Source organism: Mirounga leonina, unplaced genomic scaffold, assembly GCF_011800145.1.
Source record: "Mirounga leonina isolate KUSES-001 unplaced genomic scaffold, KU_Mleo_1.0 Mir_127, whole genome shotgun sequence".
NCBI lineage: Eukaryota > Metazoa > Chordata > Mammalia > Carnivora > Phocidae > Mirounga > Mirounga leonina.
Genome location: NW_023270316.1, coordinates 60,752,234 through 60,766,811, shown reverse-complemented (window position 1 = coordinate 60,766,811; position 14,578 = coordinate 60,752,234). Strand labels below are relative to the sequence as shown.

The window sequence follows — 14,578 nt, the reverse complement described above, 5'->3', positions numbered from 1 at the left end:
AGCCAGAGATTTGAATGGAAGTTGTTGAAGTTATTTCACCCTACATACAGAGCAGTGAGTTTTGTGCCACTGTCTTCCATTGCCTTTGCTACTGTTGTTTTTGTACCTTCTCTTGCCAAGCAGTTTAAGTAACCATCCTTTTTAATTTTTCAAATTGGACTCTCATTAATTTTTGCTAAGCTTAGAGTAGCCCTAGTGTTCCCATGGAATGGATTTTAGAGCTCTTCCATCCATATATCCAGTCACTTGGTTAGACACTTTGATTATAAGCACAAATTATATTTCCTTGTAATGTTCACCTACTATTTTGCCTTTCTCTCTAAGAAGTTTCTCAGAAAAATAGTGTCTATTTTAATTTTTAATACTCAATATGAATTGAACTGTAGGGTCCCTATTAAAAAATTAAGTACTTTTAGTTAGTTACATAACTATAAATGCTCACCATAAAAATTAAAACTATACAAAAATGTAGAAAGAAGTGAAAAATCTTTTCCACTACCTAACCCATTCCTTTAAGGTTAACTTCTGTTTAGTGTATGTTTCTTTCAGAACCTTTTTTTAATGTACAAAAAGTATATACTATGCATAAAACTTGACAAGAAAGGTGGATTTATACAGTGTTCTAAGAATTGACTTTTTACTCAGAAAAATTGAGCTGATGTCTAGACCTTAATATGATTGATGTGTTTTTTGACTCTAGGGACGAAACCCTTTTTTCTTGGAGCCAGCAATAATTATTACGATTACTGATGGGAGCAAGCTGACTACTACCAGTGGAGTCCAGGATGAGGTAAGTTATATCCCTATCGGCATAGATTATGCAGTTGCAGATGAAAAATTGTTATTTGTGTATGTACTGTAGGATATTGAACACCTTAAATAGATTTGATTATTTGATGCAGTCGAGAGTCAACTTGTCTTCTACGACTTACCTACTTCTCTATTTGTAGCAGTGATCTCCAGATTTTCTTGAATAGGAATCCCTTTTGTGAAAAACTTTTGAGCCTACCCCCAATTTCCAATTATATGTGTATTTTTGAGTTTATGTCAGGGTGGTAGTGTCAGTTCATATAGTACATTATTTAGTGAAAAGGAAATCTTATTTTTAGGTTGAAAAAAATGGGCACAGTGCTCTAATAATTCCCATATTTCAGTGGATTGTCACTCTACTGTGGAGACTCCTAGACTAGACTGGAGCAAAGCCAAGAGAAGGTTAAGACTAGGAAAAGTGAAGGTTTTTAGACAATTTTTTTCAAGTCATTATAGTAAATAATATCTAGCTAACCTCACCTATTCTCTCTGCTAGTGTGCATTATGCAGAGTTGGTTGTGTGTGGTGTGATAGGGTGAATATAATAGATTTATTTTAACTTCAGGCTCTTTTTACTGTAGTATTTGAACTGCTTTTGAGCCATATACAGTTGACCCTTGAACTCTGTGGGGTTTAGGGGTGCCGTTGCAGTTGAAAATTTGTGTATAGCTTTTGACTGTTGCAAGACTTAACTACAACTAGGCTGCTATTGATGGGAAGCTTTACCAATAGCATAAACAGTCAGTACATATTTTGTATGTTATATCCATTATATACTGTATTCTTACAATAAAGTAAGCTAGAGAAAAGTTGTTAGGAAAATCATAAGGAAAAGAGAATACATTTATAGTACTATACTCTATCGAAAAAAAATCTGCATATAAGTGGACCTGTGCAGTTCAAACCCAAGTTGTTGAAGGATCAACTGTATTTGTTTTTCAAAATATGTTTATATAGATAGGAGGTGGTTTAGACTACCCTTTTTACTGTTTGCATTTGCTTTAGAATCTTAATTCTTATATTTACAAAGGGTTTGATTAAGTAGGAAAAGTATAGTTTTTAAGTTCAGTGATTTTTAGAAAAGCTTTCATTTGTGTGATGTTGTGGAATGTTACTTGGACATGGAGTCAGGACATGTGCGTTCTGGTCTTTGTTCACCTCCTTTCTAGCAGTGAACTTTGTACCAGTTACCTAACTTATCCAAATCTCTTTCCTTTTCCATGAAATAAAACGTTAATTTTTGCCTTACCTCATAGGGTTGTTGGAAGACTGAAATGAAATAATGTGTGTCAAAGTGCTTGCTAGGCTGTAAAGAAATGAGCATAATATTGTTCTTTTGTGAAGCAATGGAACCAGTAGAGTTGTTAATTACCTGATCTTGATTTGTTGGAAGAGAACCAGAATTGTTTTGTTTGAGCAATTGATATTAAAGGGAATTTAGGGTTTAATTCATGGAGATAGAGCTGAAAAATTTATGTAGATTAAAATTCATAATTAAATAATTAATAGTCTGTACATAATTAATAGCATTGGAATGCTACATAGCTGAACCTAAGGGGTTTCTGGGCTTTCTTGAACTAGGTTGACATGTATAGCCAATTATGTCCTGCCACTATCAGGAACAGATAGACATTAATTATATATATGAACAAGCAGTAGAAATGTTGTTTAAGTTTAAATTTGAAACTTTCTAAAGTTGATTTTTCCCACTTTACCTTCCTTTTGAAAAATTTGACAGGAAGATTGAGGTATTGATAAAGTATTATTGCTAGAACACATAATAATTAATTTCTTCAACTTTATTTTGCATAAATGAAGTCTTTTGATGGTTTGTTTTTTTATCCTTAATGATTCTAATTTGTAGTTATGATGACTGAAAAAATATTCTGTTTTTTGTTGTAAGATATTCCTACATGTGAGATTATTCATTCAGGGTGCTTTGTCTTGCTGCCTTTGTAGAAATGATCTTTGGGGTACAGTATATTTTCTTCCCATATATCTGGATCTGTTTTGTTTGTAATATTTGTCTTGTAGGAACTCCTTTAACTTAACATATTTTGAAATGTAAATGGGTATTGGAATTGTTCACCTTTCTTCCCGGGTTTTTGGGAGGGATATTGGGGAAGTGGGACTATATGTGCTTATAGTAATCTGTAACTAAGTAAGATTGCAAGTAAGTAAGAAAGATTGGGATTTTCTTGGGGAAAGCATCTTAACCTTTTAGTTCTCTTAGTCTTCTATGATAGCCTAGTACTAAGAACTGAGCTTATATTAAAAAATATTGATTATAGATATTACTGTATTGAGTCTGGTAGATTTCAAGATGAAAATTTATTATTATTATCTGAGGTGGAAGATTCATTTATTTTAAGGTAAAAGTTTATTATGGTAATGTAGTTGAAAGGTCTGTGAATTGTTTTGGTTTTCAAGGTTAAGAATGTCTTTGATCCTTTGCATATTTGGTTCTTAATATCCCAACGGGACTTCTCTTGTGGGGCAGAGAGAATGTACCCCAGATGTGCATATAATTGAAGCTTACTTTTTGCTAAAATATTGGGAACTGTTGGTCTGTTCTAGCCCAAATAAATTATGTGATTCATTTTAAGGAGCCTTTCAAATCATAAAAAGCATAAAAATGCTTTTTGTTTTGCTCTTTTGTATGTATGTATGCATGCACATGCATGCTACATATGCTCTGTGTTGTCATTATTTCTAGGGAATAACAAACAGAATTTTGCATTTTGTCTCTTTCTCTTCAGATCTCTTAACCTTTGCCTTTGGCAAAACTTGATTCTTGTTTAGATTTATTGAATGAGTGAATGTATCAGTGATTTCCACATTAGGTTTGTATGTATATAATTTTTGGTTGGCCCTGGCTGCTGTTGACGTGATCTCTTACTAATATTTATGGAATTGTGCATCCTACCTGAATGATATCCTTTGCTTAAGAGTTATACTAACTCACATGGGGTATTATATCTGATGTGTTGGTGCTGTTTTTCAGGAATAAATGTTTCTGCTGCTTTAAAATCATCCTTTTGGCACATAAGGCAACATAGAACTCATGTAGTCTTACGTTTTATTTTACAAATGAGGATATTGAGATCCAGGGAGGAAAGTGATTTGCTTAAGGTTATAGCATTTTTTATTGCCAAAATCTTGATTAGAATTGGTGTGAATTCCAAAGAGATCCCAACACCTCCAGACCAGTGCTTTTTTCCCTGTTGTATCTCATGGCCTCTATATTTGATTCTGTTTTTTTGTTGTCTTAAAATTTATCTTCTATTTACCTGATTTCCTGTTTGTCTACTTCAGCTTTCTATACAGTTGTTATGCAGATGTTATATTCTTGTTCACTCAGTGTTCACTGAATGACTGTTATGACCAGGGCATTTATTTCTAGTCAGTGAGGATAACAAAGATGAATAAGGTAGATTTCTGGTTTTTATTTTATTTATTTATTTATTTATTTATTTATTTTTAAGATTTTATTTATTCATTTGAGACACAGAGATAGAGAGAGAGCATGAGCAGGGAGAGAGGCAGAGGAAGAAGGAGAAGCAGGCTCCCTGCTGAGCCAGGAGCCCGATGTGGGGCTCGATCCCAGGACCCTGGAATCATGACCTGAGCCGAAGGCAGATGCTTAACCATCTGAGCCACCCAGGCGCCCTGATTTCTGGTTTTTAAGTTCACAGTCTTAACAGGGAGATTGCCTATTAAATGGTTTTATAAATTATAATATAGAGATATATACTAAGTGTATGGGAGCACTGAAGAGGGAGGGGGAGAGTTAATATTATCTGTTTTGTGTATGTGTCAAATCCTGTGTAATGTGAATTTTTATGGTCATTTTAATTTTGATTAAATTCAAGGACCTGTGGATGATTTAGTATTAGGATGTGGCTCTTAGCCTGTATCTGTGAAATTTATAAAGAAGCCTGGTATAAAATTGTTTTGATCCTAGAAAATAGTTCATGGAAAAACTTGGTGCCATACTGTCTCTTGACCTGGCTAAGTCTGTTCAGGACAGAATGACCCAATTTCTTATAACTTATTTGTCAAAATAAGATAGGGATACCATTTCCTCTATGACAGCTCATCACTTAGCAGGGTGTGAGGAGGTAGGAGAATAATAGCTTTGTATTGGAGGCAAAAATCTTGAGCTGTATATCATCTTTCTACCTTATTTCATGACTTTAATTATCTTTTTTGGCTTCATTTAATGAAAGTCCAGGCAATTGTCTGAGTTGTCATGAGTTTATTTCTAGTGTTTTATTTTTGGATAACTGTAGGACTTTTGGTGACTGCTGTGTTGGAAGAGTATGTGTGTATTTTTGCCTCTTTTTTTTCTTTTTAAATGTAGTTATTTGATAAAACCGGTGGTTTGCAATATTTTCACATTTGAGGTGTGAGTTAGATGGGACTTTGAATTCTGATACACAAGAAAATTATATTGCTTACCCTCATAGTAGTAGTCCTTGATGTCGATAGTGCACTATGGCCAGTTACTCACAGTACCATTCATCATGTCTTACTGATGTATCAGATGTTCTGGTAGAATTACAAAATTGTAATTAGAGTTATTGAAAAAAAAATTTTCTGGTTTTAATTCTCTGCAAAGATCCTCTCTAGCACTGTTTTGCAATGGAAAACTATTCTTACTGTGATTCCAGGAACACATGGCTAACTATATTGCTCAATAAAGTAGCCAGAAGAGATCCTGCCAGTACCTTCTTGGTGATGAATGACATTCCAGGGTAGTGTAGCAGTTATTTTTCTCTTCCTTGAAAGTGCTAGTAGTAGTATTATCTTTCAAATATTGAGATTTCTATATGCTGAAGAATGTTTCCGCATCTCTTTATCAGTGATATGTTTGCCCTTGAGGCTAACATTTTGGGGAAGATATTTGCAGTAAAAAATAAAATGTTGGCTTTTGACAATAAAAGTTTTGCCTTCTTATGAGCTTTCCCAGCCTTTTAAGACAACTTAGGACAACTACTTTTATAACTTCTTGGCAAATACTCACACTTGATCTTAGCCAAAAGGCCGAGAGGCGATTCTCTTGGCAAATATTCAGAAAGGGCATGTGTTTGTAGAAAGAAAGTGTGGGAGTAATCTCAGCTATGTGTTCAAGTGGCTACACATTAGGGTCTTATCTTTCAGCTTTTCAATTCTCAAAAGTTGATGCAGCAGTCTCTTCAGTCTTTGAGATGTGGATTGGTACTAGTGATTTTTCTGGATCATTCTTTGCAGTGTAAATGGTTTTACCTTTTATAAGGATAATCTGTAGGACCTATAATTATAGTTTATATTGAACTCTTTGCGATCTGTATGATCAAGGCAATCCAAATTTTTTTTGAGTTCTGTTTCTGGTACCTGAAATAATTCAGAACCTCATCTCTCCCTCCATAAAATGTTTTTGTTTTAGTAAAGTCACTAAAAATATGTGTCAAAAGCTGTCAAAACTATTTTAATTGTGTCACTCAAGACTTTTAAATGCACATTTAAAATAGTTGTTTTTTTCCCAGTACACTTAGAATTTTGGAGTAACTTTTTCTTTCTTTTTTCTTTTTTAAAAAGACCTCTAAGGAATCTTGAGGAATGTCATCGTAGTATGATAGAATATCAAACAGATCTGTGTGTAAATGCATTTTTGAGTTGTCATGTTTATCCCTTAGCAGTGGTGCCTTTTCATTCTGATATTACCAGGGGCTCAGTAGCAATGTCAAGATTAGCTCCTGTCTTACTAATTTGTGGTTAAAATGTTCTGTACATATGTACCACATTACTGTATATGTTAGTTTCTGTCAATTCAACTTTCCAAAACATTTTTTTTTTAAGATTTTATTTATTTATTTATTTATTTGAGAGAGAGAGAGAGAGAGAGAAACAGCGTGAGAGGGGAGAGGGTCAGAGGGAGAAGCAGGCTCCCCGCTGAGCCGGGAGCCCGATGTGGGACTCGATCCCAGGACTCCGGGATCATGACCTGAGCCGAAGGCAGTCGCTTAACCAACTGAGCCACCCAGGCACCCTCCAAAACATTTAATAAGAAATTTGTTGGTTGCAGATCATTTGCATTTTCTGTTTTATACCCATTCATGGAGCACTGTTCTCTCAACACCTGGATTTATAATTCCCGGTGTGCTATAGAAATGTATACATCTGCAATTATTAGTATATTGAAAATATGTAAATTATAATAAAGAAGTTGATGAAATGTTTCAATTTAATAACCTGTAGTGAATTTCAGCAACACATTTGCAATACTATTATTGGATATATCTTTTTTCAAGGTCATGTGGAAAGAAAAACTCTTTAAGGATTGCCTCTATCCAAGCACTGCAATAGAATAATTTTTTAAAAATGCTAGCTGACCACTCTTTAATGAAGCTGTATGGCTACAATAACTCATCTATTATCTAGAATTCTGTGGTAAGATATATTGAAGTAGTTTTTATTCAGAGGTTGAACCAATTTCACCCTTCCTTTATTAGCCTGTCAGAACCAGTAAGCAATCAGAGACCCTATACATGTAAGGAAAATTTTATTTGGAGATGTTTCTATTCTTCTTCTTTTTTTTTTTTATTTATTTGAGAGAGAGAATGAGAGAGAGAGAGAGCACATGAGAGGGGGGAGGGTCAGAGGGAGAAGCAGACTCCCTGCTGAGCAGGGAGCCCGATGCGGGACTCGATCCCGGGACTCCGGGATCATGACCTGAGCCGAAGGCAGTCGCTTAACCAACTGAGCCACCCAGGCGCCCCTATTATTCTTCTGATTGTAGCTCTTCCCATATATAGACTACTATGATGTTTAGAACATTAGTTTTCAGATGGTTGCATCAAAATCATCTGGGTGTTTTATAAAATATATATGGCTCAGTTCTAATTCTGGAATTCGGTTGATCTGGATGGGGATCTGGGAATCTGTATTTTTGAAAATGTCCCAGTTGATTTTTTTTTATTTTATTTTTTTATTTATTTTTTATTTTTTTATTTTTAAAGATTTTATTTATTTATTTGAGAGAGAGAATGAGATAAAGAGAGCATGAGAGGGGGGAGGGTCAGAGGGAGAAGCAGACTCCCTGCTGAGCAGGGAGCCCGATGTGGGACTCGATCCCGGGACTCCAGGATCATGACCTGAGCCGAAGGCAGTCGCTTAACCAACTGAGCCACCCAGGCGCCCTGTCCCAGTTGATTTTGATACACAGATTTGAAAACCATAGTTTTAGAATACATTGTGACTGTAAATATATATATTTTAAATTATAAAATATACATTTGAAAATGTACAACTGTAGCAAAACAACCATTTTTTACTTTCAATGCCAGTAAAATATTTTGTGTAAGATAAAACAACCTTTGGAATTATTAAACTTGGGAATGGGTTTCCAAGGAATATGCAATAGGTCTTCTGTGAATATTGTGTTTGATATGGCTTAGAATCGATTATTGGATACCCCTGAAATACTTCTTGCCAACTGCAGTTAGTCTGTATTTATTGCTTTTATAGTATGCTGAATTGAGGAGGACTCTTTGGCCCTGAGTATGAGATGAGGCAGAGCAGGAGAGGGTAAGAAAAGGGAAGTAATTAATTCATACTATTTGTCACATGCTTGCTATCCTTGGCTTAAGAAGTTTTTATCCAAAGGACGGCATAGTATTCTGTTATCCTTATTGTGTTTTTTGGGGGTTTTTTTGAAGAGAAAGAGAGGGATTGAAAGAGAATGAGTGGTGGGGGTGGCTGGAGAGAGGGAGAGAAAATCTAAGCAGGCTCCATGCCCAGCGCGGAGCCCGAGGCGGGGTGAATCTCACAACCCTGAGATCATGACCTGAGCGGAAATCAAAAGTCGGACGCTTAACTGACTGAGCCACCCAGGCGCCCCCTTATTGTGCTTAATTCCTGGTTTGGATGTCCATAACTAGTATTATTTAAAAAAAGTTTTTTTATATGTATTTACACACACACATATATACATACACACAACATACTTGACCCAGATGAGGGCAATTTATAAAGAATTGGTGATCGTTACACTTAATTCTTGTTTTCTAGAGAGTTCCGATGAAATACCCTTCTGTAATGAATTGTTTTGATTTTGAATTCTTAATGTATATTTTAGATTAGTTCATCAATTTTTTTTTTTTTTTTGGTGAGGCCTAGTAACTTTGGTTGTGTACAAGAATTATGGCACACAATACATTTATATTTAATACTACTATGTTCTAGGTACTGGGGACACCAAAGGTGAAATTAAGCAAGGCTCTTGCCCCTAGAAAATGTATTTGACGATAGGCAAGTAAATAAGCATTTGTATACATGAGATAAATCTCATGGCAGAAATAAATAGAAGCTTTTTTTTTTTAAAGATTTTATTTATTTATTTATTTATTTATTTATTTGAGAGAGAGAGAAAGAGAGAAACAGCATGAGAGGGGATGGGGTCAGAGGGAGAAGCAGGTTCCCTGCTGAGCCGGGAGCCCGATGTGGGACTCAGTTCCAGGACTCTGGGATCATGACCTGAGCCGAAGGCAGTCCCTTAACCAACTGAGCCACCCAGGCGCCCTAAATAGAAGTTTTTGAGAAAGCATAACCAGGGTTGATAAGTTTTGAGAGATGAATAAGAAATTGAGCCATGACATTTCAGGAGGGAATAGTATGCTAAAGTATGAAGTCATAAAAGCAGTGTATGGGGAGACTATAAATTATGTGAGTGGAGTATGGAAAGCATAGGCAGGGGGGAGTGATTGCTTGAAATGTAGGTAGAGTCCAGAAGATAACCACCCTAAGGAGAATGGGCATCATTTTGTTAACATTTGCAGAGGAGGTATTGAAGGTGCTTGGTAATCAGGCGAGTTACGTGATCAGATTTGCATTAGTAAGCTTACTCTGCAAGCAAGGTGAAAGAAAATAGGTTGAAGGATGGTAAACTGGGAAGAATTCACAAACTACGAGGAATAATCCAGGAAAAACACAGGATGTCTAAAACTAAGCCAGTGCTGGACAGAAAGGCAGAAATGTGAGAGATTTGATACGGATGCTAACTAGGCAGGTCTTTAGAGATGGTAAGGTGGGAGAAAAAAAAAAAGCAGTGTTTGACAGGGGTTCTGAACCAGGGTCCAGGCTTGAGCTTCAGAGGGTTCTGTGAATTCCCTGAAAACTTAATCTAGACATTGCCTGTTTGTGCAATTATGCACATTCTTCTGGGGGACGGAGGTTTGTAGCTTTAATCATATTCTCAAACAAGTAAAAAAAGAGAAAGACAGTTTAGTAGTATTTCGAAGTTTCCAACCTGAGATCTGTGGAGATGTTGGTAGTTTTAACTGAAATGGGGATATTGGATACATAGTAGAAAGGAATATAAAATAATTCTTTAATAAAGTATCATCTTTAGGGTACCAGTGTTTTAAAGGAATTATGAGCCAACTTTTAAAACAATAGCTCAAAGACTTTTTGTCTTTTAACATTATGTCCTAGGAAAAGTATTTTGTACTTAAAAACAGAAATAAGCAGAATTTTATCTCTGGATGTTGATAGTTTTATTTTGAAGCAGATTAAACAAATAAGCTTTAAGTCATCTTATTACTTATTTATCAGGTTTTTAAGTTTTTAAATTTAAGGCCATAGTGATGTGAACATTTAAAATTGTTCAAGTTAGCATGAACATTGAAATTCAGAATGCTGGGACAAGAGCATTGTGTGTGTGGGGACACTTTATACGAGCGTCAAGTCAGTTAAGGAGGATGCAAGCCCAGTTTCTTTTCTGTTCATTAGTATGTAATTTAAGAATAGTTGTAGATCAGCTTTAACTGCATTAGCAGTTTTCTGCCAGTTAAACTCAGTTAAAGTCAGCCTGTTAGATACATTTTATGCCTCTCTAAGTCAGATTACAATTTGAGAGCGTGAAAAATGAGTGGGTCTCCTGGTGAGGCACACTTACATAAGCCATAGGCTGCTAGTCTTTTATAAATACCTTCATTATAGTTATTTAGCTGTATTCCATATATAGTTTCTTTTAATGTAAACTTCCATTTTCAGTCGTTCTTTTCAGATGTAATAAAATAGATTTAAAAATTTTTAGATTTGTGTAATAGGAATAAACTTTGTGCAGTGACTGGAACTATGATCTTTACATCAAGGCAAGGCTACATTTTGATCTAGACAAGGCTGTTTTGGTTTATTTTTCCCCACGCTCTGTCTTTTCAGGTTGAATTACTGATTTTTCCCCCTTTGTTTTGTTTGTTGTGGTTTTGATGTTTTTTTTCCTTTCAGCTAAAGGAGCAGCCCAGTGGTTTTCAAGAAGTGCCAAAGTGCACTGACTGTCTCATGATGACTGGTGCCTCAGGGAGGGTCATGATTCCTGGATACAGGATCGACCTGATCCTGGATGTCACTTCAAGCAGTCAGATCGTGGGGAAAAGCCTTGTCTAATGGCTAGCCTTCCTCAAAAGTCTGATGCTAGTCATCTCGGAAGGCCTCAGAAAAAGCCTTAAAGGTGAGCAGAGTAGAGTGTAGTTCTCTCTGGGGGCTGTGACTATTTGTTGGAGAATATAATTCAACATAGAATGATAACCCTAACCTGACAAATCCAGGTTCATTTGGTAAATTAGTTTATAAATTTGTTGATGATGATGACCAGACCCCAACTTTTGAGTTATTAGAAACTAATGACCTCTTAACATTAAGATCTGTAAGGGGAGGAATTTGGTATTTCCTGGGCCTTTCAGAACCTTAGATTAGGATCGGTTGTCTTAAAGGGAAACAGCTTACTTTCATAGCTAAGGAATATTTTGGTTACAGAATTGCATTATAAGTACAGATGGATTAAAAAAAAATTAACTAGTGAGGTATTCTCTTAGTTTATATATTTATCATGTATTGTTTATCAGGCAATTGGACTTCAGGACTCTGAAGGACAAATTTGCATTTGATTTGTCTGTTATAATAATTTTTTAAAAAACATAACCACCTTTGAAGCAGTTTATTTATTATTGCATTCAACTTGAAGAATATTAGGACTGTTGCATTCTTTGAATAACATTTTTAGCTCAGTAAAAAGTTTTTAGAGATGTTTTGAGCATTTTGTTTTAGAAAAAACTTAATTCTAGGCTTCTTTCTCTGTGCTTTGAAGCATTTACAGAACCCAGTTGTTCATGTAATAACCTTGGTTGCCAAATTTTTAAGTAAATTCTAAAACTTGTCCTAAGACTTAATAGTTTTATTTTTGTTTTTGTTGTTGTTGTTGTTGTTGAGCTTCCTGTATTAGAAAAAAAATATAATATGGGCATGCAGTATCCCCAATTTTTGTCCATTTTTATGTTTAGATATTATATATGTATAGTTATATACACACACATACCTGTATATTAATATTAGAAAACATCTACAAAAATAGAAATTTTAAAAGAGGAGATGAAAAAATTAAACAAAGGAAGTTCTGATAACTTTCTTCCCTCACATCCTGATGTATACCAGGAGTCTGCAGACTTAAAGGGCCAGGTAGTAAATATTGTAGGCTTTTCAGCTCACCTGGTCAGTTAGAACTACTCCATTCCACTGCTATAGGGCAAAAGCAGCCATGGACAATGTGTTAAATGAATGAGTGTGGCTGTTGTCAATAAAATTTTATTTACCAAAACAAGCCAAGGGCTGGATTTGGCTGCTGGGCCATAGTTTGCTGACCCCTGAAGTATACCCTATTTTGTAGATCAGTGCCCTAGACCTTGAATTGTGTTAGACTACTTTCAGGCCCTTTTCACCATGAGTTTTATTAGAGTGCAGTTAATCTTCCTTATTGAAGTGAGCAGAAGAATGGTAGTGGTCAGAATATATTCCGTTTAATTGAACAAATACTTACTAAACACCAGTGATGTTCAGGTAGAAGGTTGGGTACTGGGAGCATGAGTTTGCTAAGAGAGAGGTAAACAGTTGTGGCATGGTATAAGAAGTAAACTGATCACAGCAGAAGCTGCTGAGAAAGTGAGGCTGGTGCTAGGAAATGTCTCAAGTTGGACTTCGAAAGATTAATTCAGGTTGGGAAGTAGATGAGTGCAAAGGCATAAAAGTGAAAGAAGAGAGTCGGGGAACCATCTACACCTCAGTACTGCTAGTTGGCAGAATGTTCAGTAAAGAAGGAGGAAATGAGACTGGATGGATGGCATGGCCCCTTGTGTATGCTCTGCCAGGGGATATAGACTGTATTAGAGGTTGATGGTAATAACCACTGAAGAGATTTTAGTATAGGAGAAAGTGATCAGATTTGGATTTTAGAAAGATGGTAGCGACAGTGTGGAATATACAAGGAGTAGGTAATTTTGGCAACTTTTTTTTTTTTAACCTCGTAAAAGAGGATAAATTGTTTGTGGGTCGTTTAATACCTGATATAAAATAAAGAAACTTGGAATACTATTTAGCAATAAAAGGAAATGGACTACTGACATGCTTTAATATGAATGAACCTCCAAAACATTATGCTAGATCAAAAGACCATGTATTATATGATTCCATTTTTATGGATCATCCATAAAGTAGATTAGTGGTTGCCTGGGGTGGACTGGGGACTGACTACAAATGGGCACGAGGGATCTTTCTGAGGTTTGGAAATGTTCTAAAACTAAATGGTGGTGATGGTTGTGCAACTCTGTAAATTTACTACAAATAACTGGGCACTTTTAAAATGGGTGAATTTTATGGTGAATAATTATTTTTCAATACATAGACTTCACCATTGAAATTTATTGGAGTAAAACTTTGTGAAAGAAATTATTTTCATATCGTTGACTGCTAAGTAATTTAGTTGCTCTTTTCTCAACTGATTTTGCTGTTAAAATACTAGAACCAAAAAACCTCGTTTTTAAAATTTAAAGGATATACATATAACTAAGGAACTGTAAGGACTACCAACTAAATAAATCAGATTATTACTAAATTTTATAGAATCTGCTTTGAGTTTAATAATTTCTTAATTTTACTTTTCTTATTCAATATCATGAGGAGAACTGTCTTAAATGCTTGTATTGGATAATATAAAAAAACTAGAAATAGCCTAAGGGACATGTACTTGATTTTTTTTTTTTTTCAAGGAAACAATTGCTAAAGAAAGAACTTGAAGTATGATGATTTTAATTTATCAATTGGTTTTCCATAATCTTAATAGTCATTGAGAATGAATGAAAAGAATACAAAACAATTGGAAAATGGTTAATTACAATAATTTATTGAGGGCTTACTATATGCTAGCCACTGTTTCTTAGAGGCAGATTCTTACTGTTTCTTTTATTCTTGGTTGCCAAAATAATTTATGAGTTTGAATGTAAGCATTGAGAAGATAAGTAATAAGACTTAATTTTGTTACTTTTTATTGTTTCAGGGTAATTTCACATCTCATTTAATTCCCAATTCTGTGAGAGTGAAGAAATGAATCTAGCTGATTCTCAATTGAGAGGCATGGCCTGACTAGTCTGTTGGTTTTTTATTATTTATTTATTTTTTAAAGATTTATTTATTTATTTATTTGAGAGAGAGAGAAAGAGAGAGAGAGTGTACATGAGAGGGGGGAGGGTCAGAGGGAGAAGCAGACTCCCCGCCGAGCAGACTCCCCGGGACTCCAGGATCATGACCTGAGCCAAAGGCAGTCGCCTAACCAACTGAGCCACCCAGGTGCCCCTGGTTTTTTATTTTTACTTCAAGTTTATTGCTCCTCACATTCTAGTGTGGGATTTAAAAACAAAACAAAAAACCGTACAGTACTGCATAAGGATAAACATCTAGA

At 35.2% G+C, this 14,578-nt stretch overlaps 1 protein-coding gene across 3 annotated transcripts in view; it reads left to right on the top strand.

The window, feature by feature from the left end:
• INTS6 (integrator complex subunit 6) overlaps positions 1 to 14,578 on the top strand; it is a 112,074-nt gene that overhangs the window by 20,817 nt on the left and 76,679 nt on the right. For all 3 annotated transcript variants that reach the window (XR_004678940.1, XM_035003460.1, XM_035003459.1), the window contains exon 4: positions 701 to 790. Coding sequence is in view for 2 of the 3 variants with exons in the window: in XM_035003460.1 (XP_034859351.1) it covers positions 701 to 790 (90 nt within the window). In the remaining variant the exon portion in view is untranslated. The remainder of the gene's footprint in view (positions 1 to 700; positions 791 to 14,578) is intronic.